Here is a 25,805-nt window from a genome sequence, read left to right on the forward strand (position 1 = left end):
TTGTTTGTTTGTATTATAAACTCAAATCGCAATAGCTGCATTATATAAATCTGTTTTTCTACAAACACCCAAATATCCTGTAAACATATTTATTTGATATAAATTCAAATAAACAAACACAACTATTTACCCCTGCAGTTCCTTTGTTATACAATTGTTCTTTATGAATTGAACATATATATATATATATAAGGGCAGCAGTAACTCAGTTGGTAGAGCATTCTCCCACTGATCTGAAGGTTGGCGGTTCGATTCCAGCTTTCGACATAAACATCACAGGTTGAGCGGTCAGATCCACTGACCCACAAGTAGGTTGGTGTGATTCCAGCTCCCACAAATGAATGCTGTTGTTGTGTCCTTGGGAAAGACACTTAACCCACCTTGCCCACAGTGTCTGTGTACACTGGTGTATGAATGTGTGTGTGAATGGGTGAGTGGTTCCTTGTTGTAAAGCGCTTTGAGTGCCTTCAAGGTGGAAAAGTGCTATAGAAAAATTTTAATTAATTATATATATATATATATATATATATATATATATATATATATATATATATATATATATATATATATATATATATATATATATAACACTCATTTAACTCATTTAACTTGTGATGTATAGATGGAAAAGTGCTATAGAAAAATTTTACCATATATATATATATATATATATATATATATATATATATATATATATATATATATATATATATATATATATATATATATATATATATATATATATATATATATATATTCAACACTCATTTAACTCATTTAACTTGTGATGTATAGATGTGGACAAAAAATTGTTGGTACCCCTCTGGTAAGGAAAGAAAAATCAACACTGGTCAGTGGTCAATGTTTTTTTTTTTTTTTTTTTTTTTCATGTTTTTGCTGTTATTTTATTTTACTGGTTTTATTTATTATACTCCTCCTTGAACCGTCACCTTATCGTGGTGGAGGGGTTTGAGTGCCCGAATGATCCCAGGAGCTATGTTGTCGGGGGCTTCATGCCCCTGGTAGGGTCACCCAAGGCAAACAGGTCCGGGGGGACGGGTCAGACGAAGAACGGTTCAGAAGCCCCTATGATGAGTGTACCAACAAGGCCAGTTACGTCGCCCGGATTGGCGTCACCGGGGCCTCACCCTGGAGCCAGGCCTGGGGTGGGTGCTCGCCAGCGAGCGCCTGGTGGCCGAGCCTCCCCCACGGGGCTCGACCGGGCTCAGCCCGAAGGAGCGACGTGGGGCCGTCCTCACGTGGGCCCACCACCCGCGGAAGGATCCATATGGGGCCGGTGCAGAGAGATCTGGGCAGCAGTCGACGGCGGGGGCCTCGGCGACCAGATCTCCGGACATGGAGACTAGCTCTGGGGACATGGAATGTCACGTCGCTGGGGGGGAAGGAGCCTGAGCTTGTGCGGGAGGTTGAGCGTTACCGACTAGATATAGTCGGCCTCACCTCCACGCACAGTTTGAGCTCTGGAACCCAACTCCTTGAGAGGGGCTGGACTCTCCATTTCTCTGGCGTTGGCCGCGGGGAGCGGCGGCGGGCTGGTGTGGGCCTGCTCATTGCCCCACAGCTCAGTCGCTGTGTGTTGGAGTTCACCCCGGTGAACGAGAGGGTCGCGTCCCTGCGCCTTCGGGTCGGGGACAGGTCTCTCACTGTGGGGTCGGCCTACGGGCCGAACAGCAGTGCAGAGTACCCGGCCTTCTTGGAGTCCTTGGGAGGGGTACTAGACTGTGCACCGACCGGGGACTCCGTTGTTCTCATGGGGGACTTCAACGCCCACGTGGGCAACGACAGGGACACTTGGAGAGGGGTGATTGGGAGGAACGGCCTCCCCGATCTGAACCCGAGCGGTGTTTTGTTATTGGACTTCTGGGCTAGTCACAGTTTGTCCATAACGAGCACAAGGGTGTCCATCAGTGCACGTGGCACCAGGACACCCTAGGCCGGAGGTCGATGATCGACTTTGTCGTCGTGTCATCTGATCTCCGGCCGCGTGTCTTGGACACTCGGGTGAAGAGAGGGGCTGAGCTGTCAACCGATCACCACCTGGTTGTGAGGTGGGTTCGCTGGCGGAGGAGGAAGCCGGAGGGACCTGGCAGGCCCAAGCGTGTAGTGAGGGTCTGTTGGGAACGTCTGGCGGAGCCCTCTGTCAGAGGGACCTTCAACTCGCACCTCCGGGAGGACTTCTCCCGGATTCCGGGGGAGGCCGGAGATATGGAGTCCGAGTGGGCTTCATTCTCGGCCTCTATTGTCGATGCGGCTGCTCGGAGCTGTGGGCGTAAGGTCTGTGGTGCCTGTCGCGGCGGCAACCCCAGAACCCGGTGGTGGACACCAGAAGTAAGGGATGCTGTCAAGCTGAAGAAGGAGTCCTATCGGGCCTTGCTGGCTCGGGGGACTCCTGAGGCAGCTGACGGGTACCGGCGGGCCAAGCGTGCTGCAGCCCGTGTGGTCGCGGAGGCAAAAACTCGGAGCTGGGAGGAGTTCGGGGAGGCCATGGAGAAGGACTATCGGACGGCCTCAAAGAGATTCTGGCAAACCGTCCGGCGCCTCAGGAGGGGAAAGCAGTTCTTCACCAACACTGTTTACAGTGCGGGGGGAGAGCTGCTGACCTCGACTGGCAAGCTCCTTGGTGGCAAGGCTCCGGGGTTGGATGAGATCCGTCCTGAGTACCTGAAGTCTCTGGATGTTGTGGGGCTGTCTTGGCTGACACGCCTCTTCAACATCGCGTGGCGGTCAGGGACAGTACCTCTGGACTGGCAAACCGGGGTGGTGGTCCCTCTGTATAAGAAGGGGGACCGGAGGGTGTGTTCCAACTATAGGGGGATCACACTTCTCAGCCTTCCCGGTAAGGTCTATGCCAGGGTACTGGAGAGGAGAATCCGGCCAATAGTCGAACCTCGGATCCAGGAGGAGCAGTGTGGTTTTCGTCCTGGCCGTGGAACACTGGACCAGCTCTACACTCTCCATAGGGTGCTCGAGGGTTCATGGGAGTTTGCCCAACCAGTCCACATGTGTTTTGTGGATCTGGAGAAGGCATTTGACCGTGTCCCTCGTGGTGTCCTGTGGGGGGTGCTCTGGGAGTATGGGGTCCGGGGCGCTTTGCTAAGGGCTGTCCGGTCCCTGTATGACCGGAGCAGGAGCTGTGTTCGCATTGCCGGCAGTAAGTCAGACCTGTTCCCGGTGCATGTTGGACTCCGCCAGGGCTGCCCTTTGTCACCGGTTCTGTTCATTGTATTTATGGACAGAATTTCTAGGCGCAGTCAGGGGCCGGAGGGGGTCCGGTTCGGGGACCACAGGATTTCATCTCTGCTGTTTGCGGACGATGTTGCCCTGTTGGCTTCATCGAGCCAGGACCTGCAGTGTGCACTGGGGTGGTTTGCAGCCGAGTGTGAAGTGGCTGGGATGAAGATCAGCTCTTCCAAGTCCGAGGCCATGGTTCTCGACCGGAAAAAGGTGGCTTGCCCTCTCCGGGTGGGTGGGGAGTCTTTGCCTCAAGTGGAGGAGTTCAAGTATCTCGGGGTCTTGTTCACGAGTGAGGGAAGGACGGAACGTGAGATTGACAGGCGGATCGGTGCAGCTTCGGCAGTGATGCGGTCGCTGTATCGGACCGTTGTGGTGAAGAGGGAGCTGAGTCGAAAGGCGAAGCTCTCGATTTACCGGTCAGTCTTCGTTCCTACTCTCACCTATGGTCATGAGCTCTGGGTAGTGACCGAAAGGACGAGATCGCGGATACAAGCGCTCGAAATGAGTTTCCTCTGCAGGGTGGCTGGGCGCTCCCTTAGAGATAGGGTGAGGAGCTCAGTCACACGGGAGGAGCTCGGAGTAGAGCCGCTGCTCCTCCACGTCGAGAGGAGCAGTTGAGGTGGCTCGGGCATCTGTTCCGGATGCCTCCTGGGCGCCTCCCTCGGGAGGTGTTCCGGGCATGTCCCGCCGGGAGGAGGCCCCGGGGAAGACCCAGGACACGCTGGAGGGACTATGTCTCTCGGCTGGCCTGGGAACGCCTCGGGGTCCCCCCGGAGGAGCTGGAGGACGTGTCTGGGGTGAAGGAAGTCTGGGAGTCCCTGCTTAGGCTGCTCCCCCCGCGACCCGGCCCCGGATAAGCGGACGAAAATGGATGGATGGATGGATGGTTCTATTGTTTTAAGACTAGTATGATTACATCTGAGCGCATATTTTATCATTATATTATTATCGTTATTACTATGTATTTGCGTAGCACTTTGGAAACTGTTTATGAAATATGCAATATAAATAAAGTGGATTGGATTGGAGAGTGGCCTATCGACAATGAATTACTGTACCCACCATATGTCCATGGAGTAACGACTAATCATATTAGTTTGTCATATAAGGGGTTTTAATGAACATAGACTATAGCTCCAATCAAGGACAACTTGAGAAATGCGATCCATGGCAGGTCCAAAAGAGTCTCATTAATAGACGTGACACGGTGAGAGTGCGCTTTATGTTACAGGCCTTAATCCCCTGCTCTCCTCTCTGAAGTAGCCCAGCAACTGCCTACCTGGACCTACCTACTCAGTCCATTGTCGTAGTAGAGAAAGTCTGGTGTGACTGTCTTCGATGTGGACTGTTTGTGTTTGATTGTGTAGCAACAGAAGAGACGCGCCGAGGAGCCCCAGCTCCCCCGGAGCGCTCGACATGGACACAACTTACCCTCCCAAGATCAGCAAAGTCCTGCTCACTCCGGACCCTCACTACATCCCGGGGTAAGGGCACAATTTTGGGACCTGTATATAACAACAGACTAAAGTACAAACAGCTTTACAACTCCAGCGTGACCTCATCGCGTCATCCCTTGTTGCAGGAAAGCTATTCATGTAAGCAAACGTTATTTAGTTGAAGTAAACTTAAGCTGCTCGACAGACTTGGATGACACACCCAACTAACACTAAATAGGCCAAACACGTCAGTATCTCGTACGTAGACATAACATGCTGATCCATCAAATGATTAGACAGTAAGATGACAGATCAACCTTTGTGATGTTGTGTTATTGTAGTAACCGAGTGGTTAACGTTACGTAATAACTGCACTTGCCATTAAAGGTGGGCTAGAGCTCAGTTATAGATAAATATTTTAATTAAGCTTATCACGGGAAAATAATTACAATTCCGTAATCATTGTTGCATTGACGTTCAAAACGTGAAATAGAAAAAAGAGGTAATTCATCAGGCAAACTAAAATGAAACATCGATACTGTTATTTATAAGTTTGAAAACACAATGGTTTATTATGTGTTTTTTTTTACAATTATAGCTGTTCATAATTGCCATTTCCTGTTATCTTGTGTTTGGTTGTTGCTGAGTCATCCTTGCAGTGACTCCTATTGTATACCTGTGTGCAGGTATGCAGGCTACTGTCCACAGCTCAAATATAACATTGGGAAGTCATATGGTCAGCTGACGTCTGAGCTGCTGTCCAGTCCTGAGGTCAACCATTCCACTCGCCTCATGGTGTCTGGAGTGACCCACTCATCTGAGGCAGCCCGCACCGGGATTGGCAGGAGCATTTCAGACTGTCATGTCAGGAAGATGATTCCAGGATACACAGGTACAGCATACCTGTGCCCTTAGATAATAGTGTACAATGAAAAAATTGGTAGTGTTTGGTTGGGAAAACAAGCCATACATCATGTGTTTTTTTTATTTTTTATGAGAAGACAGATGCCACATTAACAACAACAAAAGAGCAAGCAGACTAACCTGTGTGTGAACTGCACATGCTTCACTTGACCTATTCATTATTAAGTATGCATCATGCAATTGACTAAACACAATTTAGGTAATGTGGCGAACATTTGCATTTTTCATATTCATACTCTTAAATAAATTACATTTAGAAAATAAAAGCAATTGGGGAGTTTTATTTAATTTCTGTATCAGACCAGGTGGTCTTTGTAAAATGTACCAGTATTACTAAACACACTTCCATTTTCCATATAGTAGACACAACCTCAGGCCTTTGACTGTCTTCTGTGCTGTGCATTAGCTTGTGCATGTGTCATGTTCTTTCCTGTTTAGGTTTCATTCCAAAATGTCGGAGTCACTTTGCCTGCAGCTATGGTGAAATGTGTCGTAAAGCTTTCACTGACTTCTATCAGGAGCAGCAGAAGAGAAGTCAGCAGCAGTCAGCCAAACTGCCAGTTATCCCCAACTACAGCAGCCATCTGTCTGAAGTAAAGTCCATGTGCTCTTCACAGCAGGGCACAATGCTCACTTATTGACACGGCACCTGAGATACAGTTCACTCTTGTTTAATTATCCATGCTGCAGTGTCAATTCACTGTAAGATAATACAGCTGAAAAGCAAGACCAGTCACCTTCCCAATACACACAGTACAGATTGACTTTTTTACAGCTAAGATTCACTCATATTGATGATAAAAATTGACATGACAGATTGTGGACATTTAGTGTTAAACTGCCTATTCACAATATTACACATTATATTGTTCTTAATATTTTTGTGCCCTAGAATCACAGACCATCACCTCCACTGACAGCCATCAACACTGTGATCACCTACAAGCCCTCAGTGCCCTTCATCCCCATGGAAAGGCCATATTTATGGATGATAAAAACCCTCACAAGTATTTTATTTCAGGTAAGAACAGATAAAGGATCCACATTCATCATTTGTCCACTCTACAGAGGGGTCAGATATGGACTGGATAATTCCTATAGATTTATCAAGAATATACTGCTCCTCTGATCAAAGACTAACACATAATGTGATTGTAATAAGATGCAAACAATCGCTTATTTAAGCTGTGATGACTTAATATGTCTTTATTGTAGGATTTACAGGACATGTGCCAAAGGCTCGCTTCCTCATTGGGAAAAGTTACCCCATCACTACAAACCAGGCTCTAGTACAATTTGGAAAACAGCAGCGCAATGAACCCTTCTCTCAAGACACAGCAGAGGGCCAGGACAGCTCTACTCTCCCCACACTATACCACCCAAACAGGGCAGTGGTGCCATCCTTCACAGGGCACATCCCAGGTGTGTGGAAAATGACATCATTCACATGATTATAATCAACAGGTGATATGATAATGCCATTTTATAACTCCATGTGCTGTCATATAGGATACAGATTCTTGTATGGACACACGTTTGGCCAGCTATCTCAGAATGCACTGGAAAAGAGTGGCAGCAAACGGGTTGCCTGGGGAGAGTGTTGATGAAAAAATAAAACTGCAAGGAAGAACAAAGTAAAAACGCATCAGTCTGCATGAACTCTCATAAGTCGTGATTCAGGCACAAACTGCAGGGACTGCACACATTAAAACAACTTTTTTTTATTTTAAGGTTGATTGTCAATTGGCAAAATAGGGTGATTGGCAAATACAACATCTTTAAACATTAAAATACATAATATTTTTATATTTCTTGCAGACACTACTCAAGCCAGCCACTAGATGGCTTCATTGTGCAACGGAACTGAAGACATCGCTGAACCTGACTAATTTTCAGACAGTTACTACTAGAATGTCCTATCTCCTTAACGTTTTATGGTGAAAACAATATGAAGTATGTGATGTGTTCTGATTATGCATGCACCTGTGGTAATAAAAAAAAAAAAAAAAAAATATATATATATATATATATATAATATATATAATATATATATATATATATATATATTATATATATATATATATATATATATAAAAAAGCCTCTTCATGACTGAATTACTGGTGTGTTTTGTAACACAAACACAATGACATTGCATTGCTATTGCTTGCATTGTAATTTGGAGTCATATCATAACAGACATACCAAAGACATTAAAAGTTATCCATAATGTTTATGGCAAAGAAAAAAGGCTTGCTTTTTGGAGATTCTGTAATAACTCAGTACCGTGCCAACTTAATTGGTATTAATTCTGTTTCGTTGCCAGCACAACACATCACCAGTTATATCTGGAAGTTGAAAAACATATTTGACTTTTATGGTTTATCTATTACCTAAAATCTATTATAAGTATCAATATGCACATATCATACTTGTAATCTAATCATAATTGTGCTTTTGTGTGGGGTCTGTGCAGCTTTTAAAGGTGTTTCTGTGCACTCACACATCCCTATTTGTATTGCTCACAGCTACCCCTATAGCTTCATGGACATGAGTGACTGAGCTAAAAGTCCTATTTGGGATCTGTCCAGATGCAGCCACTCTGATGGTCTCTTGGTGAACCTGCAAATAAAAATACTACTGATTACATAATGTAATCATTCGGTTAGCAATTCAATACAACCAACAATTGCTTCTTACCGTCTTCTCGGCTTTTCTGTGTGACTTTGAGAAATCATGACTGCACTTGTGGATAGATCTGCTGCTCCAAACAGTTTGGCCCAGCGTAAACCACTTTCACATTGACTCTCATTTGGGACGGGCACGTTTTTCTGCTCCTCCTGTTTGCTCTCCATACTTATCTGGGACCAGTGATCAGCACCATCCTGGCTACAGTCTTCACCTTCAACCAGACCTTCTCTGGCCCACCATTCTGGAGTAGGAACAGCGCACATGCCGCTGCTCACTTGTGTCTCTTGTTGAGATGATGTTCGGTGCCACTCATGTTCTTGATGTGAATTGCTGATTTGTGCATTGCTGTGGGCATCATGCACCCTGTTAGCTTGCAGGAGTGGCCAGCTGGTGGCTAAGAGACCTGAGGGAGGCGCTGGAGAAGAAGCCCCCTGGTCCTTGGAGCAGAGCTGTCTATTATATAAGAGTCGGGCCTCAAGCAGCAGGTTCAGGTCAAAAGGCAGCGCAGAGAGTGGCTGGAGCAAAAGTAACAGCTCCTGGAACAGTGGCTGACAGTGCCATAGCGTCATGGACAGGAACCCCCATGAGTGATAGTGACTAGTCACCACATCTACCGGAGAGGCAGCAAGTATACAATCATCACACAAAAAGTCAAATGCTAAAATATCAGTAATACTGTTTATTTTAATCTTACCTTTTTGATTATTAAGATGACTAAGCCAGAACTCCAAAGATCTGAGGCTATAGCACAGAAAAACTTAATGTATCTTCATTAAACAAAACGAGTGATTTCTCTGATTAAAAATGTGTAATATATTATATAATGATTGATATTTCGTATATTTTTCGGTGTCACACTTTATACTGTTCACTTAATACAATATAATTACATTAACTAGCTATAACTATCTAACAACTATAATAATTGGAAATCCAGCTGGCCTAATTATTCTTGATTTGGCTAATGAACATATATGATATACAGTATATAAGGATTAAACAAGGAGCAATGCATTTTAACACACATTAGACTAGATGTTAACGTATAATAATGTACCATTACCTTGATATTTCCATTTTTTCATTAATGTATGTGCTTTTTCTTAGACTTACTTGAGTAGTCCCATGATGAAGGCTCTCAGTTTCATATAGTGGTCTGTGAGCTGTGGATATTGTTTGATTTTTGAAACCAGACAGTTGAGAACTTTCGTGGATGGACCTGCAAACAACATTATATATATATATATATATACACACACACACACATATACATATTCATATATATATATATATAGAGAGAGAGAGAGATTACGTGTCTTCTATATTTTTAGTCAAAAGTCCTCAGAATGGCGACTGTAAACTGTAAACCATGAATTACCTGCCCTTGTGGAGACTTCCACGACCCTCCAGGAGTGGGTTGGTCTTTGTCCAATGATTGGATCCAGTTTGTGGTCTTTTAGACCATCTTCCAGAATATTCTGTATTGATGGACACAAATGTTCAAGAACTAAGCCAGCAATGGTTGGACTGCGGGAGCTGTTACCTAGCCGCAACTACAAGACAAAATGTAAACAGTTAGTAATTACAAATAGTAGCTTCCATGTGGAGTTAAGTTGTTAAATGCTACCTTTTCCTCTGGGTCTCTGCTGCTGCCAAAATGTGCCATGATTAAATCCACTGCTCTGCTAACGGCTCTCAGCAAACCTAACATGTGAACACGAAATGTGGTACCATAAAACAATGAAGGTAAAGCAAACGAAACATTTCAGATAAGCAAAAAGAAATCCAAGTATTGAAAAGATATGAAAAATTCATAATTTTTCACATAACTAGGTCAATGCAATGCAATGCAAGAATTTCAGAATTCATTATCAAAGAGCAGAAATGGAGTAGAATTAAGAGTAAAACCCGCAGTCTCTATTCTCAGTGTCTTGCCTGCTTCATTTCCTCACATCGTTCTGATGAGCCTCTGCAAATGTCAGACTAAATTCTTAATGCATGTGGATGCTGCCTGCAGAGCTAACCACACTGTCTTCAACCATGGAGCTTGTACCAGTGTTTAGATGGCTCTCAAAGAGGTATTTTCTGTAGGTAAAGTGGCAATATATAACTACTACAGCAAAACTAATAAATCACTAAATCCTTAGGTTTTGTAAGTACTTGATCTGTTCCTCTGATCCTTGCTTGCACTTGACAAAAGCAAACACACATAGGCTACACAGCACAAGCTCAGCCAATCCCAAGCAGGGAGAGTTAAAAATAGGTCATGTTTGAGAGGAAGCCCCTTCAGGGGACTGAAGGCACCGCTGCAGCACAGTCAGCCTCTACCACTGATCTTCACAGTCCATAATCACATGTGTATGCAATGTGCAATAGTCACAGCCACCATCTCTCTAATCTAGTTTGACACATGTGACAGGATTTGATTGATAGAAATAAAATAATGTCTCTACAGCTCTCCAATGTAGATGAAAAGGAATATAGTTAGAAAAGGAATATAGATGTGTTTGAGCCTGATAAAAAATGAATGTTCTCTAAATAATACAATAAAATAACCAGTATAAAATAACATTTCTAAGGCAGATAAAAATGAGACATGTGATATGCTTCTTTCATATAGCCTATATTTTTGATATGCTGAGTTTAAATCTGTTTTGTAGTTCTTAGTCTCGACCCCAGTGAGAATGAAACTGCTATATCTGCTCCCATACTCACTCATACCTCTCCTCTGAAGACAGCTGATGGACATAGACTCATAGGACGTATCAGGGGACCGGCAGACCTCTATAGATGGCATCCCACTGGGCTGGCCATATCTTCCACTAGTCCCATAGGAAGTCCAGGACCTCAGCAGAGAGGAGAGAGGGGCTGCAGAAGACACTGCTGCTGTCAGGGTGCTGTGCATAAACCTAGGAGCAGGTGAAGAGCAATACTGGGGCAGCTTATTCTGGTCTGATACAGGAGAGGGTGGAGTCACTGACACCTGATTTAGGTGATGGGTGTCATCTGTTAGAGGTAAAGTGGGTGGGGTCATCGTGCATGAACTTTTGGAGCTGCTACATTTAGACTTGTTCAGCTGATTATCTTGCTGCTCTGGGGTAAGGTGGATAAGGTTGCGGTATGTAGGAATTTTCACCAGTGTGGCTTTATTAGGCACTAAAAGTACATCTTTGTCTGAGTAAGGGCTAGTTTGATCATATGTGAGTTTGCTGTTTGGTTGTAGCATGGCAGGACTTGTCCCTGATCGGCTCCATATGTGTCGGAAACAATCAGGACTAGGTGTACAGGTAGAACAAGTGTCTGAGCTGGAGGGAGCCTCAAGAAAGATGGGACATTGGCTGCCCATAGGAGAGAGCTGCATATCAGTAAAGCACTGACTTCTCTTGCCCTTAAAAGTGAAGCTTGGCTGGGAGCTGACTCCTCTACTGTTCTTTTGATGAATGTACTGCTCAAGAAGGCCACCCAGGAGCTGAGACTGAGCAGGAGATTTTTCTGTGGGGACCAGGACAAACGGCTGGATGGGAAGTGAGGTCGGCCTCTGAGCTTTAGTGTGGCGCTCCACAGCGGTATAGCCTGAGCACAGCTCTGTAAGTAAGAGAAGATGAAAGACAAAGTGACATCCACAACTTTTATATTCACAAAATGTCAATTGTTACATTTGTTTACCATACAAATAAATTAATTGCTTGGCAATCATAGCAGATTATCTTCCTCCTAGGAAACAGAGTTAAATTTTTATCTAAGATCCTTAACCCTTTATTGTCTCCCATGGGAGAAATCTTTCTTGGGACAGAGGGTCACATGCTTTAACACAAAAAAGACAACAGTGTTGACAACACCAGTGAATATAAATGAGTAAGAGACCAGGTATAACCATGAATTATACACCATCAGGGACATTTAAGTCACTCTATGCAGGTAAGCCCTTCACAGTCTTCTGTTCTATTAGTAACTGCATATTCCCTTGACCTATGCATAATTATGATTGCACATTCTCTAAGCCTGTATGCAAGAGGTGGCTGCATTGTCACTTGTCTATGATTTATTTTTATTTTTTAACTGCAATCTTGGAGTTTAGCAGATTAATGACTAAAGACACATAAGAATGTTCAAATCTGTTCAATTTACATCTTGGGACCCTATACCTTCTGCCTGATGCATGGGTTGGATCACTGGCCACATCCCCGTTTAGCAGTCTCCTCAAAAATTGATTCAAGTGAACTAGGGGCAATAGTCAAGGTGAACCATGTTGATATATTTTTTATGACTAGGTCTGTTTTTCCAAGTTTCTTTTTTGCCACTACCACTCAACTTACAAAGACACTGAGTGCATGTTTGTCTGAAGATGGTTACCACCCAGTAATAATAGTGATCAGTCCTTACCCCTGTCAGTGGCTTGTTCATCACTGTGATCACAGTCCAAGAGCCCAGATGGCTGAGTCTCCGTGCTTGTACCCTGGCACTTACTGCCTTGTGGGCTGCTCTGGCTGGAGCTCAGGAAACATGCTGTGTGGAGGAGGTGCTTCCTCCAGCATTCCGCTGTGGACGTGGAGGCGACAGGGAACTCTGGTATACAGAAGCACCCATCCGTATGCTGCTCCCCTCTGCCCTGTTAGAGATACACACATCAGAGATTATGTCTGTTCATGGAGGTAGTCCAAATGTACAGTGGCTTTTTAGATGGTGTTTCTACTCCGGAAACTATAGTATGCAAATGGGCAATTATTATTAGCATAATTTCTTTATGTTTAAGTTCTAATAAACAACAGTAAAACAGATAATAATATTCTGGAGCAAAATTTTCCAAAATAATTGTGCTAGACATTTATTTAAATGGCATGTACTTGAACATGACGCTTTTAAATAAGCGCCTACTACATACCTCTTTGGGTTCATTTTGTTGATGATCCCCCCAAGAGGGAGGGCTGCTCTTGCTCTGTCCCACAGGGCAGCTGATGGAGCTGCACAAGGCAGGACTGGGTGTCTGGGAAGAGAGGTCACATGACACAAGCTTATAGTACTTCTGATTGGTTCCCATAGGCAGAGCAGCTCGACTTTGAAAACAGGTGTTTAGATCTGAGGCTTCCAGAGAGGAGAGACCAGCGGGCAGAGGCTCCACACAATAAAGGTTACAGTTGGAGTCCAGGGCATGCGGGGAGAGCACAGTCTCAGCTCGGAGCTCCTGCTGTGGACTGTGTGGTACAGGATGGAGATTTAGGAACACAGAGCCCTGGGCTGACTCCAGTGTGGGACTGTTGAGGTCCAGGGGAGTAGCAGGGTTGTTGCTCCTGTTGTAAATAGTGCAGAAGTTGACCAGGATGCCATCAGAACTGTTACAAGAGGAGTCACTGTGAGGGAACAGCTCAGGAGAGCACTTTTGCAGACTGTGAATACAGCAGGACACGCTGTTCTTAATTCTGTTTGAGCTCTGGGTTACATTGGCCATCAGTGCTATGCTCGCATCATTTATGTGATAGCACTGGCATTTGCCCTGCAGATTGTCCATTTGATTTGGTTGGTCAGAAATCCATTCTTGGTTGAACTCAGAGCCAAACATTGCCCCCTCATTGCCCCAGTCACTATCACTGATTAGATCTCTTATACCATTAGTGACAGGCCAGTTTGTGTTTCCATGCAAAACAAATGAAGAATCCTCACAATATCGATGCAAATTATCCCCATCACTATCTTCATCCTCCTCGTCCTCATCCATTTCTGAGCTGGGGAGGAAGGAGTTGTGAAAGCGCACACAAGTTTTGCCCTGATGGGTGGCTCTCCTGAGCTGAGAGCTGCTGTCTTCTGGGGAGGAGGAGGGCTCGTACCTGCCACTGCTGTCACTGGTGCCCTCCTCCTCTGTGCGCTCTTCTGTCAGACTGCTGTAGCTGCTGGACAAATGTCTGCGCACACCATTAAAAGCATGTTCTCTGTTCAGAGAGTCCCTCTCAGGCAGGGACACAGCCCTGGTCAGTCCTGCTGTGCACAGGCGGTTGGGCCTCTTCTCTGAGCTGTACTGGACAGGAAGCTGCCATGAAGGCAGCTGCACCACTGGGAAATGACATGCTACCAGCGTGTCCCCTGACTGACTAGAAGCACCAATCATAATGGAAAGGACTGTTGGAACGTTGTGATGAATATTTCTCTGAAAGAGAGAGTATACAAAAAAACATAGATTTACAGAAAATAAAGTAAGGGAATATATTAAATTTTGCTGTAAAGGGCACAACATCTGAGTTGTAAAATAATGTAGATTTAGATGTTTTGCACACCAAATGCTTTTATATTCTTGAATATTTTTCTGCCTTTGGACAGACTCTGCCCCTTGTTTTGAACACACTATACTGCTGAAGTCTTTATGTGTTTAAGCTAGTATAATTTAAAGTACAGCTGTAGACTATGTACTGGTCACTGTGTTAAACTACTGTGTTTCTGTGCTGTGGTCCATGGCAGAGCCACGCTCTACGATTCAATCAACTATTAACAGACCCCTCCCCACAGAGCCCCAACCAACCACTGCTGCTCACACTTACTCAGCGCCTCTGTAACTAGGGCAGCTGCACTGCAGTGATGCTCCACCGGCACTAACTACAAAGCCACTGTCAGTCTCTAACCTAACCTCAGGAGTTCAAGTGTGAGCGGAGACAAATTCAACTGAGAAGTTGGAGTACATTTTGCTCATTAATATGATGTCAACTATATTAATAGGCAAACTGTGAGCTGTCACATACACATTTGAATTGCAAATGGTCCATAACGTGAAATATATAAGCACAAAACCGACGTAACAGATTAACACAAAGTGAGCATCCTCACAAATATTGCAGTAAAGTGACAGATATTATAATAACACATACATCAGAACACATATTAAAATGTAAGGCTACACACTGTGTCTGTCATTATTTGTAAACTGCATATGAGAGCTCATGGTGTTTAGTTTTGTTATTTTGTTATTTTTTTCTCAATTTGGTTTAAAAACCTTAACAGCAAAAATAATGAGCCATTACTTAGTCCTTGGCTCCTGGCACAAAAGTTTATTTGTCTGTATACCTGATCCTCATTTGGAAATCATTATGGATGGATTCTGATCCTAAACCAAGTCTCACATTTCTCTGAGCAGCACAATCTTTAGCCCACTTCAAGACATCAGATATATTTATGCAATGTGGTGACCTTAATCCTCAGTCAAAATAAAAATAAAAATTGTGAGTAAAAATAGAATAACTAAAACAGATCCAAAACCATGCACTCCCTTAACCAAATAAAAAACCTGTCAATGAATAGTAACTCAGTTATCGCTTTATTAGGATGAAGTTAATTAAATGATCTATTCTAATATGTTCCAGAGCAGCAGGAGTGGAGACACTGTATTTAGTTTCACTTTATATAACAGGTCAGTATTCCAGTGCTGTCGTGAAGTAGACCATTTTGACTGACTTAATGGAGAAGTTGAAATGTCTCTGCATGTTTATAGAACTGGAAGTTTCCAGGACAAATCTATGCCAGTCCCGTCAGAGTTTTTTTTTTCTTTTTTCTAAGGGTACACGGGCTTTGGTTCATATCCACAGGAGAAGTGGCATACACTGTGGATTAAAGCCAATTTAAAGAAACATCTAGTTCTAGTCAACATAATTTATATGGAAAAGACCATATCGCAATGGCAATAACAAAAATATGTTTAATTAAACCATGGTAGGGCCTACATGACTACGAGTAGCCTACATTAATGCTTTCTTAGGAACTATAGTCTACATTAAACTTTTAGACAAAAATCACAGAAAAAATAGATAATAAATAAAATAAAAACGCCTGTCTTTTTGGTTTCATAATGAACATGCAATAATAGAAAGCTAAGAAAAAACATAATATTAAGATCAAGCTTAAAAGAACATAGAGCAATAAGATGAAAACCAATAAAATAAAACTTCAAACTAATAACGCACCAATGAAGTGGCCTAAACATCGACATTGTGATGAATGAAATGATGTACGTCACTATATGATACTTACTTCAGTCTTTTTTGGTCGTTCTCTCATCCAATGTCCATATTCGTTATCAGCGTCACTTGAAAGGTTTTCAAAAAGAGTCGATAAATCATCAGAAATAGCATGAAATAAATGCTTTATCAAAAGGTGCGGATGAGCGCTGCAACATCCGGCGCTCAAATCTGATAAAAGGGCATTTTTCTTCAGAATTAAATTCTGCTGCCTAAGCAAAAACTGATGTGCACTATTTATAACTGTAGGTTAACATCTGGGTAACACGAGACCGGTCCGACATTGGCTCTGGACAAAGCGGTCCGGCACAGCTTCAGCACCGCGCACAGGCGCTGGACGAGGCGTTGCGTCATTACGCTCTAGTCCAATGAAAACAGAGAATGGGCTGGCAGTCGCCCAATCACTGACACCTTGGAGGATAGGCTAATTCACTCAGGAATTCACTCCTTTCAATATAAAACAGTATCATATGTTTAAGGTAGCTGAGAAAGGTTTTCTTAGAGTCAGGTCAGGATAATACTACAATTGCCCGTTAACTACCTTAACTGTCACAAGTATCGTTTTTTTTTTTTTGCCTTTTCGAAATGCTTTCGAATGGTGTTATTTTGCATTGCAAGTTAGCCCTCTAGTGGTAACTGAAGTCCATTCGATTCCTCCTGTAGTGTTTCACAAATATTATATATATATATATATATATATATATATATATATATATATATATATATATATATATATATATATATATATATATATATAATTTTATTTTTTTTACATACAAAGATCTCCAATAGAAATTTTCAGTTACGAAACGTAGTTGTGTGTTTGAATACCAAATAGGCAATTAAATCCAAAATTATATAGAAAAAGGTTTTATAACAAAAAGTGAGCAGTTATTTACAAATACATTCCTGACATTGGTGTATTTACATGTTTACATGATGCATAAATAGTACAAAAAATCTAAAGCATGTTGTAAGAATTGTTTATATTTTCTTAAGAAAAATACACAGATATCACATCCTCACTAAAGCAGACAAAATGTTGAAGCAGTTTACAACTGTGCTGTTTAGTTCCAGTTCCAGCTTTGTGAGGAAAAAGTCCAGGTTCTACATTCCACTTATGCTCTTGTAACTTCGGCCCATAATTCAAATTTAAGGACAAGGACCAGATGGAGTTGTTTTTGTTGCAGTTTCCATCTCAAGGTGTTTTCCAAAAGGAACATGTATTCTTCCTGTGGAGATCACAAGTTATATTATTGAAATCATAAACCAAAGTACAAAGATCATTTCAAATAACACACAATAATCTGATGATCTAAAAGCTTTAACAATAACAACTAAATACAAAACATGTCCTAAAAGTGGTCCTACCTGCAGAACTGTGTGCCACACTCAGAGTGGTCTCGACAGCTTGCCCCTACGGCCTTCAGGCTGTTCCAGCGCCACAACAGGGACCGCTTTGTTCTCAGGATCACACCAGTCCAGTCATCAGGGACAGGCAATGAATTCACCTGTCAAATAAAAGATAAATAAATTTGAGGATTCAAAAATAGATAAGAAAAAAATAAAAATATAGAAAAATAGTAACTTACTTGGAAAGTAGAGATCAAAATCAGGACAACAGATAGAACAACAATTGTGTGCTGAATTTTGGCCATGCTGAAGAGAGGTGATGAGGTATCCTTCTCTGTGGTGGAAGGGCTCAGCTTTGTATTATAGCTTCTAATTGGGTTTGGGAGGAGTTTCTTATCAAGAGATAATTTTTAAATTAATCTCAATTTATTGACTTGTAGGTTTCAAAACTAGCTTTACACTGGTTCTTATCGGCTTATTATTGACGGTCAAAGGTTGTTTGCCACTGAGTAAATTACACTTGATCTGGGTTATAAAGGACATTCCACGTTGTAAGGTCTGATTTTAAGTGTTCAGTATTTGAGTACTGCTTTGTGTAAAACAGTGAAATAGCCTGTACATTTATATGTACTGTACTATATACATATTATTAAACTATATTATCTGCAAAGAACCTTTTTTAGTTTTAGTTTAGTTTTGAGGATTTTTTTTAGACATAGAATGTAAAAAAAAAAAAAAAAAAAAAGAGTGAAATTCATTACAGCATTATTATTGCAAAATTCAATGTGTTTAATTTATTGTAGGTGCTTTGGAGATACAGATTAAATTAGTCTTTTAGATTTTATTATTCTTAGAATTGGGAAAAGATTGGGTATTTAGGGTCACCGTAAAGCTAAAATTATATTTAAAAAAATATTGACATCAATATCAAGAAAGTTAAAGACAATAAGAAATTTTAATATGTTTACTGAACATATATGATAGTAACGCAATACAGTGTTGATTAGATATTTCACCTATGAACTGTGAAAGTTTATATTTGCAGTCTGCAAAACCTGTAGTGTGGAGTATAAATATATGCAGTACAACCAGCACAATGTCACACAAAACTGCAGCAAATACTGTCTGTGGTTAAGTACAGAAATTAACAAATGTTTTAGGCAAAAGTTACTTCCAGGAACAATCAAATAAAAGTGCAATTATGCTCAATAACATGCATAACTACTCAACTATTCAACTTCAGTGTTTTTGGCAAGATAATCAGACAATATTCTGAGTGAATGGCTTACAGTTTGAGACATTAAAGGATTAAAATATATTATTTAAATCACTCTATCTGTGCCCAGGCACCAGAAATGAATCCCTAATAATGAGCAGTGGTTCCCAAACTCTTTTGAATCATGTACTCCCTAATCCAGTGTATTTGAAGAAAATGTCTGTAAATGCTGTACACATCATATAATATACAGTATAATAGTTAGTAAGATTTTTTTAATTATATTAAAGCATATAAATCACATTTAAAACATTTATATTTGCATGGGAGATCTAAATCACAAAAATTCTTATAAAAATGGCTATTTCCTTTTTTCCCCATCCTCCTCATGTACCCTCTAGGTAAGCATACCCCCAGTTGTACCTGGACCACGGTTTGAGAACCACTGCCTATATATCATATCAATATATATCAATATATATATATTGATATATATATATTGATATACACAACTGTTTTGTTCACTTTGTTGTAAAATCAGAAAATATTATTGATCTATTTGGTCATATTAAATGAAAATAATTAATCATACAATTTGGCCTGTGTGTAATATAGCATTCCCTTTTAATTTACCAGTAAACTTGCTGATAGTGCACCTATATTTACAAAGAAAAAGTCATGTCTATAAATTGTATGAAATGAAGCCAACACTTAGCATTAGTGGTACGAGTTGTACAGGGTGAGCTTTACAAGCTTCTTTGCATTGCTATGATGAAAGAAGAGGCTCTCTTTCAGCAGCAGTACTCTGAAAATCACACAAAGCACAGCAGATAATTAAAATATTTAGATATATTTTACTATGGATAAGTCATGATTACTGTTTCTAGGTAGGTAGGTGTTACCTCTGGAATCTTCTGCCGACACATGAGGAACATATAGAGCAGTCCTATGAGGATGCCCAGGCCAATCAGCATGAATGGAAGATTTACCAAAACAGTCTGCTCCACCATGACCATCTTTAACTTCAGCACTGAGGCGTCGTCAATAACAACACTCTGACATACATCAGGAGACAGACATTACACTGTCAAATTCAAATCACATGTTATCATTCAACTATTGTGCATAAAACCTAATACAAACCTCATTGAGCCACACCACAGGGAAGATCACGGTGGGTACATTCCCAGTTTGACTACAAGAAAGAAACAAACAATTTAACACATACAGACATTTCCAAGAAAATTCAGACAGTTTATGTACTGAGGTGTAGTGTTTACTCATAAGGAAGCTAGCAGTGTTCAAAAGTCTGATTATAATGATGATGATCATCATCATCATGACGACAGTGGCAATTGCTTAGTAAATTATAGATTGTGTCTGACTGTGTTGACTGAATAGCATTAAAGAAGAACAAATGAGAAATGGTGTGAAAACTAATTACCTGAAAACACTCAATTTCTGTACAAAGACATTGATTTGGAGGCGCTTGGCTGCTTGTAGAACAATTCCTGTCAACTACATAAAAAAACAAAAAGAAATTAAAGTATGTATGGTTTCTTAGTCAGTTGTTGTTATGCATTTCAGCTGGCACTAGATATGACCCAAGTGCACTGACACCTAAGGCTTTATGATGAATCATAAAACTTAATCAGACAAGTGTAACCGTAAAGACCAGTAGCTAGTTTACAGGCTTCTATATCACAAGATGAATGGGGATCATTCAAGGGTCAAATATTACAGTTGAAATTATGGACTTCAGTTCTTTATAAACCATAACATAATTCAGCAAGTATTTGCAATAATTTTTCATCTTTGTCAGGTAAAGGTTTAATTACAAAGACACCAGCTCCATTTCCTTGATTATACAGATCTTCCTGGTGTTCACCTATAAACGCTGATAAGACACACTTATCAGTCAGGAGCAGCCTGGTACCATGCACAAATATTTAATTTTTAACCACATCTTGTAAAAGAAGCATGCTTTTGTATGTGTCTGCCATCTAGTGGAGAAGAAAACATACTGGATTTAGATCTATGGCGGTTTGGTGCCATTCCTTTTTAGGCCTCATGCCAAAGACGTCCTGGACAAATTTATCATCAGCTTGGTAGAAGTGGGGGGAGGACATCAAAATTGGTGCCCCTAAATACAAATTCAAAACATAAATGGTGAGACAATGACAATGCTACATTGGAGTCAACACAAGTACAGTTTTACCTTTGCATACACTGACATTGAGCACTCCTGAGCCTAGGCAGTTTCCAGCAGGGACACAGAAACCAGCATTGTCTGGGTTGACTGTCAAATTCGCAAAGACCTTACTGGGAGGACTAAAACGATACCCCGGGATGTCTTTTACTGTAACATCCTCTTCATATTCTGCATATAGAGATCTGGACAAAGGAAAGAATAATCACCAATACTGTAATTATAATAGACCTTTTAAATTAATTCCTTTTATACTGGAACCAATACAGAATGTACCAGTGGTTATCAATGTTACAATGTTTTGTTTTTTTTATTGCTGAGGCCCTTCATCTCTTTTTCAAATGGATCCATGGACTCTTTCTTCAGCAGTGTTATTTTTTGTTTAACAAAAGCTCAATTTAAACAAATACATTCGTAGATATAATGACAGTTAAAACAAGTTTTGAACAGTAAGGCTGTAAGGCGCTACTGACCTTAATTTAGAGTCCTGGCGGGTTAAATAGATATCCTTAATCTATGCAATCCGCATGAAAAAGGCTTAACTGGACTTTCTTAGACTGGCTGAGAATGAGCTGTGTTGAGAAACTGACCCAGACAGAGTTTTGAATTACTTTAATTTACTAACCTGCACAGATCTGAGGAGAACATGTAGAGCACCTCATTTTTAGAGAGAACAGGATGAAAAGAAGCTCCATTGGTGCCATTAATCATGTTGCATTCATCAGTTGTCCACCAATCCAAGGAGCTATATAAACAGAAATAATCTCCTACAGTATGTGGGCTGGTTATAGTTAGTTTAAATATTCAAGCAATAATGAGCAGTTACCTTTTACCATTCCACGTGTCCACCCTTGCAAAGTCTTTGTAATTTTTCAGACCAGTCAAAAAAACATATTCTCCATCATTGGAAGCATTATTCTGAAAAAGGAAATAAACATTGCAAAAATATGTCTATTTTACTATATGAATAGTAAAATACAAAAGGTATGCAAGGTAAAAAAACAAAAAACAAAATACAGAACCTTGTAGAAGAGCCCAAAAACATCATCAATATCCGGTTGAAGCTTCTTGAGTGTTTTAAGTAGTTCATCTTCATACCCCCAGAGAAGTTCCCCAACAGTTTGGGTGGTAAATAGGCCTTCCCCTAAGGACCTCATGTAAGCAGAAATTAAATTGGCGAAAATAGGTTCATTCTTGAATTTGTCCATGACAGTCTGTTTATGCACAAAAGGAGTGATTAGTTGCATATGTACTTTGAATAATATCAAAATAATTAAATCACATCAACTTTATTAAAAATGTGAAGGTCTCACCATTGCAGGGATATTAACAGTCCTGATGAGATCAGTCTCTGGGCCTCTTGACATGTTTGGCTGAAATATGTAAGTCTTAGTGTTGACAGCTGATACTTTGGTTCCATTTTCTAAAAAGCTGACTTCCTCCATTGGTCGATATTCTCTGATGAAAAGATACTTTACAATTAAATGGAATACCAATTTACATTCCAGGAAAGATAAAACATTTTACCAATATTTTATTATACTAGATAGTTGCATGGATTGTGAAGAATTAGGTTAAGAATTAATTGTTATAATCTTTAAAAAAAAATTAAGGGAGAGAAGATTAGGACAGTAGTGACACACTAGGAATTGCAAATGTTATTAACCTATGCTTATAATCTATCCTATTTTATATTCACTAGGCACATAAGTGAATGTGAGCATGGGTATGGTTGAAGCATAATGTGTATAGCATTTTTCTGAGCTGTTACGTGGTAAGATGATGGTGGTTAAAAAAACATGATTAAATGGAGACTGAGTGTTACGTAAAATGGAGTGCGGTGTTCCCCAGGGCTCAATTTTAGGTCCAACCCTTTTTAATCTTTACATGCTGCCACTAGGACAGGTCATCAGGAGACACGGTGTTAACTTTCATAGCTACGCTGATGATTCCCAACTCTATAGCCGTGTCTCCTGGTGACCTGAGCCCGATCGACACCCTTTTTAACTGCATTTTAGATATTAAGTCCTGGATGGCAGCAAACTTCCTGCAGCTCAACCAGGGCTTTTATTACAAATCGTGTTGATTACTGCAATGCTCTCCTTTCTGGTCTTCCAAAGAAATCCACAGCTCCATTGCAGCTCCTCCAAAACTCTGCAGCACGACTGCTGACAAGGACCAGGAAGCGAGAGCACATCACCCCAGTACTGAAGTCTCTGCACTGGCTTCCTGTGAGCTTCAGGATAGATTTTAAAGTTCTTTTATTAGTTTATAAAGCTCTTAATGGTCTTAGTCCTATTTATTTATCTGATCTGCTTTTATCATATGAGCCCTCTCGGACTCTCAGGTCCTCAGGTAGTCTTCTTTTAACTGTCCCAAGAGTCCAGACTAAAACTCACGGTGAGGCCTCATTCAGCTTTTATGGCCCCCGTTTGTGGAACAGTCTGCCTGAGGATCTGAGGTCCGCTGCGAGTGTTCATATTTTTAAAAGTAAGCTCAAAACCTATCTTTTTAATTTAGCTTTTAATTGAAACTTTTATCTGTCTTAACTTAAATTATATTATTATTATTATTATTATTATTATTATATTTATTTATTCTAAATTAAATTATCATTACTGTTTTACTTTGTCTCCATTTGATTTTAGCTCTCCATTTTGATTTTTATAATAACCTTTAGGAGTTTTATGTTTTTGTTTTTATGTTTATGTTTAAATGGTTGTATATATGGATGAAACAAAGGGATGGGATGGGGGGTTGCTCTTGATTTTAATTATTGTATTGTAATTTTTCTGTTGCATGTGAAGCACTTTGTGCTACATTTTAAATGTATGAAAAGTGCTATACAAATAAAGTTTGATTGATTGATTGATTTTTCCTTCCTCACCTGTAAGTGTATGGTCCAATCTCCACAACAGCAGGCCTTTCGCCATCCAGGACCTCCAGTGGATTGGTCAGGTTAAAAAAGTAAAACTGCATGTAGATGGGAGCTGGTGGATTCTCCCAAGCATTAAATGCTTCTGTGCCATTCTTCAAAATGACCTCCTGTTGAATACAAAGGGCAGTGGGTCAGATATTCTCACAGGAAGCCAAAATACGAGTTCTCAGTATAATACGCTGCTGAGTCTGCACTCTGAAAATCATATGACAAAAGCAGTCACTGCACAAAAGCACAATTTACTCAGCTCCAAGAGTGAGTCATTTGTGGTACTTTATCTTTGTGTGCTAACACATTTTTGGACAACCATGAACATGTAGATTATCGACATGATTTAAAAAAATTCTCTCTTAATGTCAAAACTTGGAATACTTTACACTGTATAACACAATCCTATAAAATACCCACTCCAAACAACCCAAACATTTTGTAAATAACATCCACAACACAGATTGAAACGGTCTGTTGTACAATTAGAATAAAACACAATGCATTTCAGTCTTACTACAAAAAACTTAATGATTCAAATGCAGTCTAGCAGTCTTAATGGCAAAAAGCTGTCCACTGAACACAGAAAATATTTTTGTTTACCTTTTTCACCAGCGCCTGAAGGAAATGTGGAAACACGCTAGACAACACCAATGAAATGCCTAAAATAAGAATTAAGATAGAAAATATTCCAGTGCTGTATATGCAACATGATTTCAGCATGATGGCGAGTAAAGACCAATATTCAACAGCTAGCCAAGCTGTAATGTCAGCGCTGTTTGTTTTGATGTGTCTGTATGATGTTACAGATTTAGCACTTCCGCTTTGGCTTATAAGCGACTTCCGGGTAAAAAATAAATAAAACATTTTATTGCTCTAACTCATGTTAACTCTCTTACCGATAGAATTTGGTGATTGTGAAGTCTTAATTAGAAAAGGTTGGAATTGTAGATAGAGTCCTATTTTAATTTAGTTTGATCCGACAATACTATTGAATTAATTATCTTGTCATTATACGCTCTCTGTTTCGTAGTCACATGACAGCAATTGCATCTTAATTGATTAGATTTGAGCTTCCCCTTGATTAATAGTCAACCACTCCAAACCAATAAAAACAATGTTTAATACAAAATATTTGAACAATAATTACCAATACATCTGTTTTATGATTAAGATACTTTTATAAGGTTTTTAGTTGAAACGTATGGATTGGTTAACTGCAAAAAATATATTATTATTATTATTTGTATTATTATGCTTATTATTTTTAACAGGCAACCAACACAGGCATACGTTTGTATTTTATTCATTAATTTTCTGGCCGTAGTCGTAGAAAGATATGCCGCTAGATGACGCCATTACATAGACCAATGCAGATTTTATGGAGGTTCGGCTTCTTTTGATTGCGTTTTGACGTATTGTTCCTTGTGTCCACACACAAACGACTTGTTTGATAAGAAGGGGTAGCATATTTTAACTGTTCATGTGCCTAATTAAGTTCACACCCGAGACCTAGTAGAAGAATGAAATTCACACAAGCTCAAGTTCTTGTTTTGAACTTTTGAGCCCTGTTGAATAATGACTGCATGTAGCATACTTCTAGGTCTAATGCTGCTTCTGAAACAGGGCATTATTTATTTAATGCATTTAGCCAAATATCACAGAACTTGAACTTTTGACTGAAGAATGAATATTAAATGAAAAGACAACATTTACTTCTTCCCTCTAGCAGACTGTGGATATTTGGATTGTGATAACAGCAGAAGCCCCCATGCTCCAGCCAGTGTTCCCAGTGTTCCCAGT

The 25,805-nt window shown here is 40.6% G+C and overlaps 3 protein-coding genes across 3 annotated transcripts; 1 reads left to right on the forward strand and 2 right to left on the reverse strand.

Annotated features, from left to right (window-relative positions):
* The first annotated feature begins 4,671 nt into the window (after window positions 1-4,671).
* fam166b (family with sequence similarity 166 member B) lies at window positions 4,672-7,219 on the forward strand. Its single transcript, XM_055153185.1, has 6 exons — window positions 4,672-4,739; window positions 5,378-5,583; window positions 6,054-6,236; window positions 6,508-6,636; window positions 6,831-7,037; window positions 7,125-7,219. The coding sequence occupies exons 1-6, from the start codon at window positions 4,672-4,674 to the stop codon at window positions 7,217-7,219; spliced, it is 888 nt and encodes a 295-aa protein (XP_055009160.1).
* A 9,994-nt stretch (window positions 7,220-17,213) lies between these two features.
* LOC110174123 (liver-expressed antimicrobial peptide 2) lies at window positions 17,214-18,448 on the reverse strand. Its single transcript, XM_020940177.2, has 3 exons — window positions 17,891-18,448; window positions 17,670-17,809; window positions 17,214-17,530 (listed from the first exon to the last, which is right to left on the reverse strand). Exons 1-3 carry the CDS (start codon window positions 17,954-17,956, stop codon window positions 17,497-17,499), a joined length of 240 nt encoding a protein of 79 aa, XP_020795836.1. The 5' UTR covers window positions 17,957-18,448; the 3' UTR covers window positions 17,214-17,496.
* A 130-nt stretch (window positions 18,449-18,578) lies between these two features.
* On the reverse strand, window positions 18,579-24,804 carry scarb2c (scavenger receptor class B, member 2c). Its single transcript, XM_020940202.2, has 12 exons — window positions 24,606-24,804; window positions 23,964-24,121; window positions 22,390-22,534; window positions 22,099-22,290; window positions 21,903-21,994; window positions 21,702-21,821; window positions 21,086-21,261; window positions 20,892-21,010; window positions 20,312-20,385; window positions 20,011-20,062; window positions 19,770-19,922; window positions 18,579-19,672 (listed from the first exon to the last, which is right to left on the reverse strand). Exons 1-12 carry the CDS (start codon window positions 24,723-24,725, stop codon window positions 19,634-19,636), a joined length of 1,440 nt encoding a protein of 479 aa, XP_020795861.1. The 5' UTR covers window positions 24,726-24,804; the 3' UTR covers window positions 18,579-19,633.
* Between the last annotated feature and the right edge of the window lie 1,001 nt (window positions 24,805-25,805).

This window comes from Boleophthalmus pectinirostris, unplaced genomic scaffold, assembly GCF_026225935.1.
Source record: "Boleophthalmus pectinirostris isolate CB_2022bp ecotype Guang Dong unplaced genomic scaffold, ASM2622593v1 HiC_scaffold_18, whole genome shotgun sequence".
NCBI lineage: Eukaryota > Metazoa > Chordata > Actinopteri > Gobiiformes > Gobiidae > Boleophthalmus > Boleophthalmus pectinirostris.

What these genes read in the sequence shown, in the direction of transcription:
- fam166b (XM_055153185.1), top strand. Translation starts at nt 4,672, where the DNA reads ATGGACACAACTTACCCTCCCAAGATCAGCAAAGTCCTGCTCACTCCG. An exon ending in GACCCTCACTACATCCCGGG is followed by an intron (nt 4,740 to 5,377) that starts GTAAGGGCACAA and finishes ACCTGTGTGCAG; the next exon opens with GTATGCAGGCTACTGTCCAC. An exon ending in CTTCACAGGGCACATCCCAG is followed by an intron (nt 7,038 to 7,124) that starts GTGTGTGGAAAA and finishes GCTGTCATATAG; the next exon opens with GATACAGATTCTTGTATGGA.
- LOC110174123 (XM_020940177.2), bottom strand. Translation starts at nt 17,956, where the DNA reads ATGGCCAAAATTCAGCACACAATTGTTGTTCTATCTGTTGTCCTGATT. An exon ending in TTTTGATCTCTACTTTCCAA is followed by an intron (nt 17,810 to 17,890) that starts GTAAGTTACTAT and finishes TTTATTTGACAG; the next exon opens with GTGAATTCATTGCCTGTCCC. An exon ending in TGTGGCACACAGTTCTGCAG is followed by an intron (nt 17,531 to 17,669) that starts GTAGGACCACTT and finishes TGATCTCCACAG; the next exon opens with GAAGAATACATGTTCCTTTT.
- scarb2c (XM_020940202.2), bottom strand. Translation starts at nt 24,725, where the DNA reads ATGCTGAAATCATGTTGCATATACAGCACTGGAATATTTTCTATCTTA. An exon ending in TTCTCCTCAGATCTGTGCAG is followed by an intron (nt 21,262 to 21,701) that starts GTTAGTAAATTA and finishes TCCTTTGTCCAG; the next exon opens with ATCTCTATATGCAGAATATG. An exon ending in CCGCCATAGATCTAAATCCA is followed by an intron (nt 20,386 to 20,891) that starts GTATGTTTTCTT and finishes TTTTTTATGTAG; the next exon opens with TTGACAGGAATTGTTCTACA.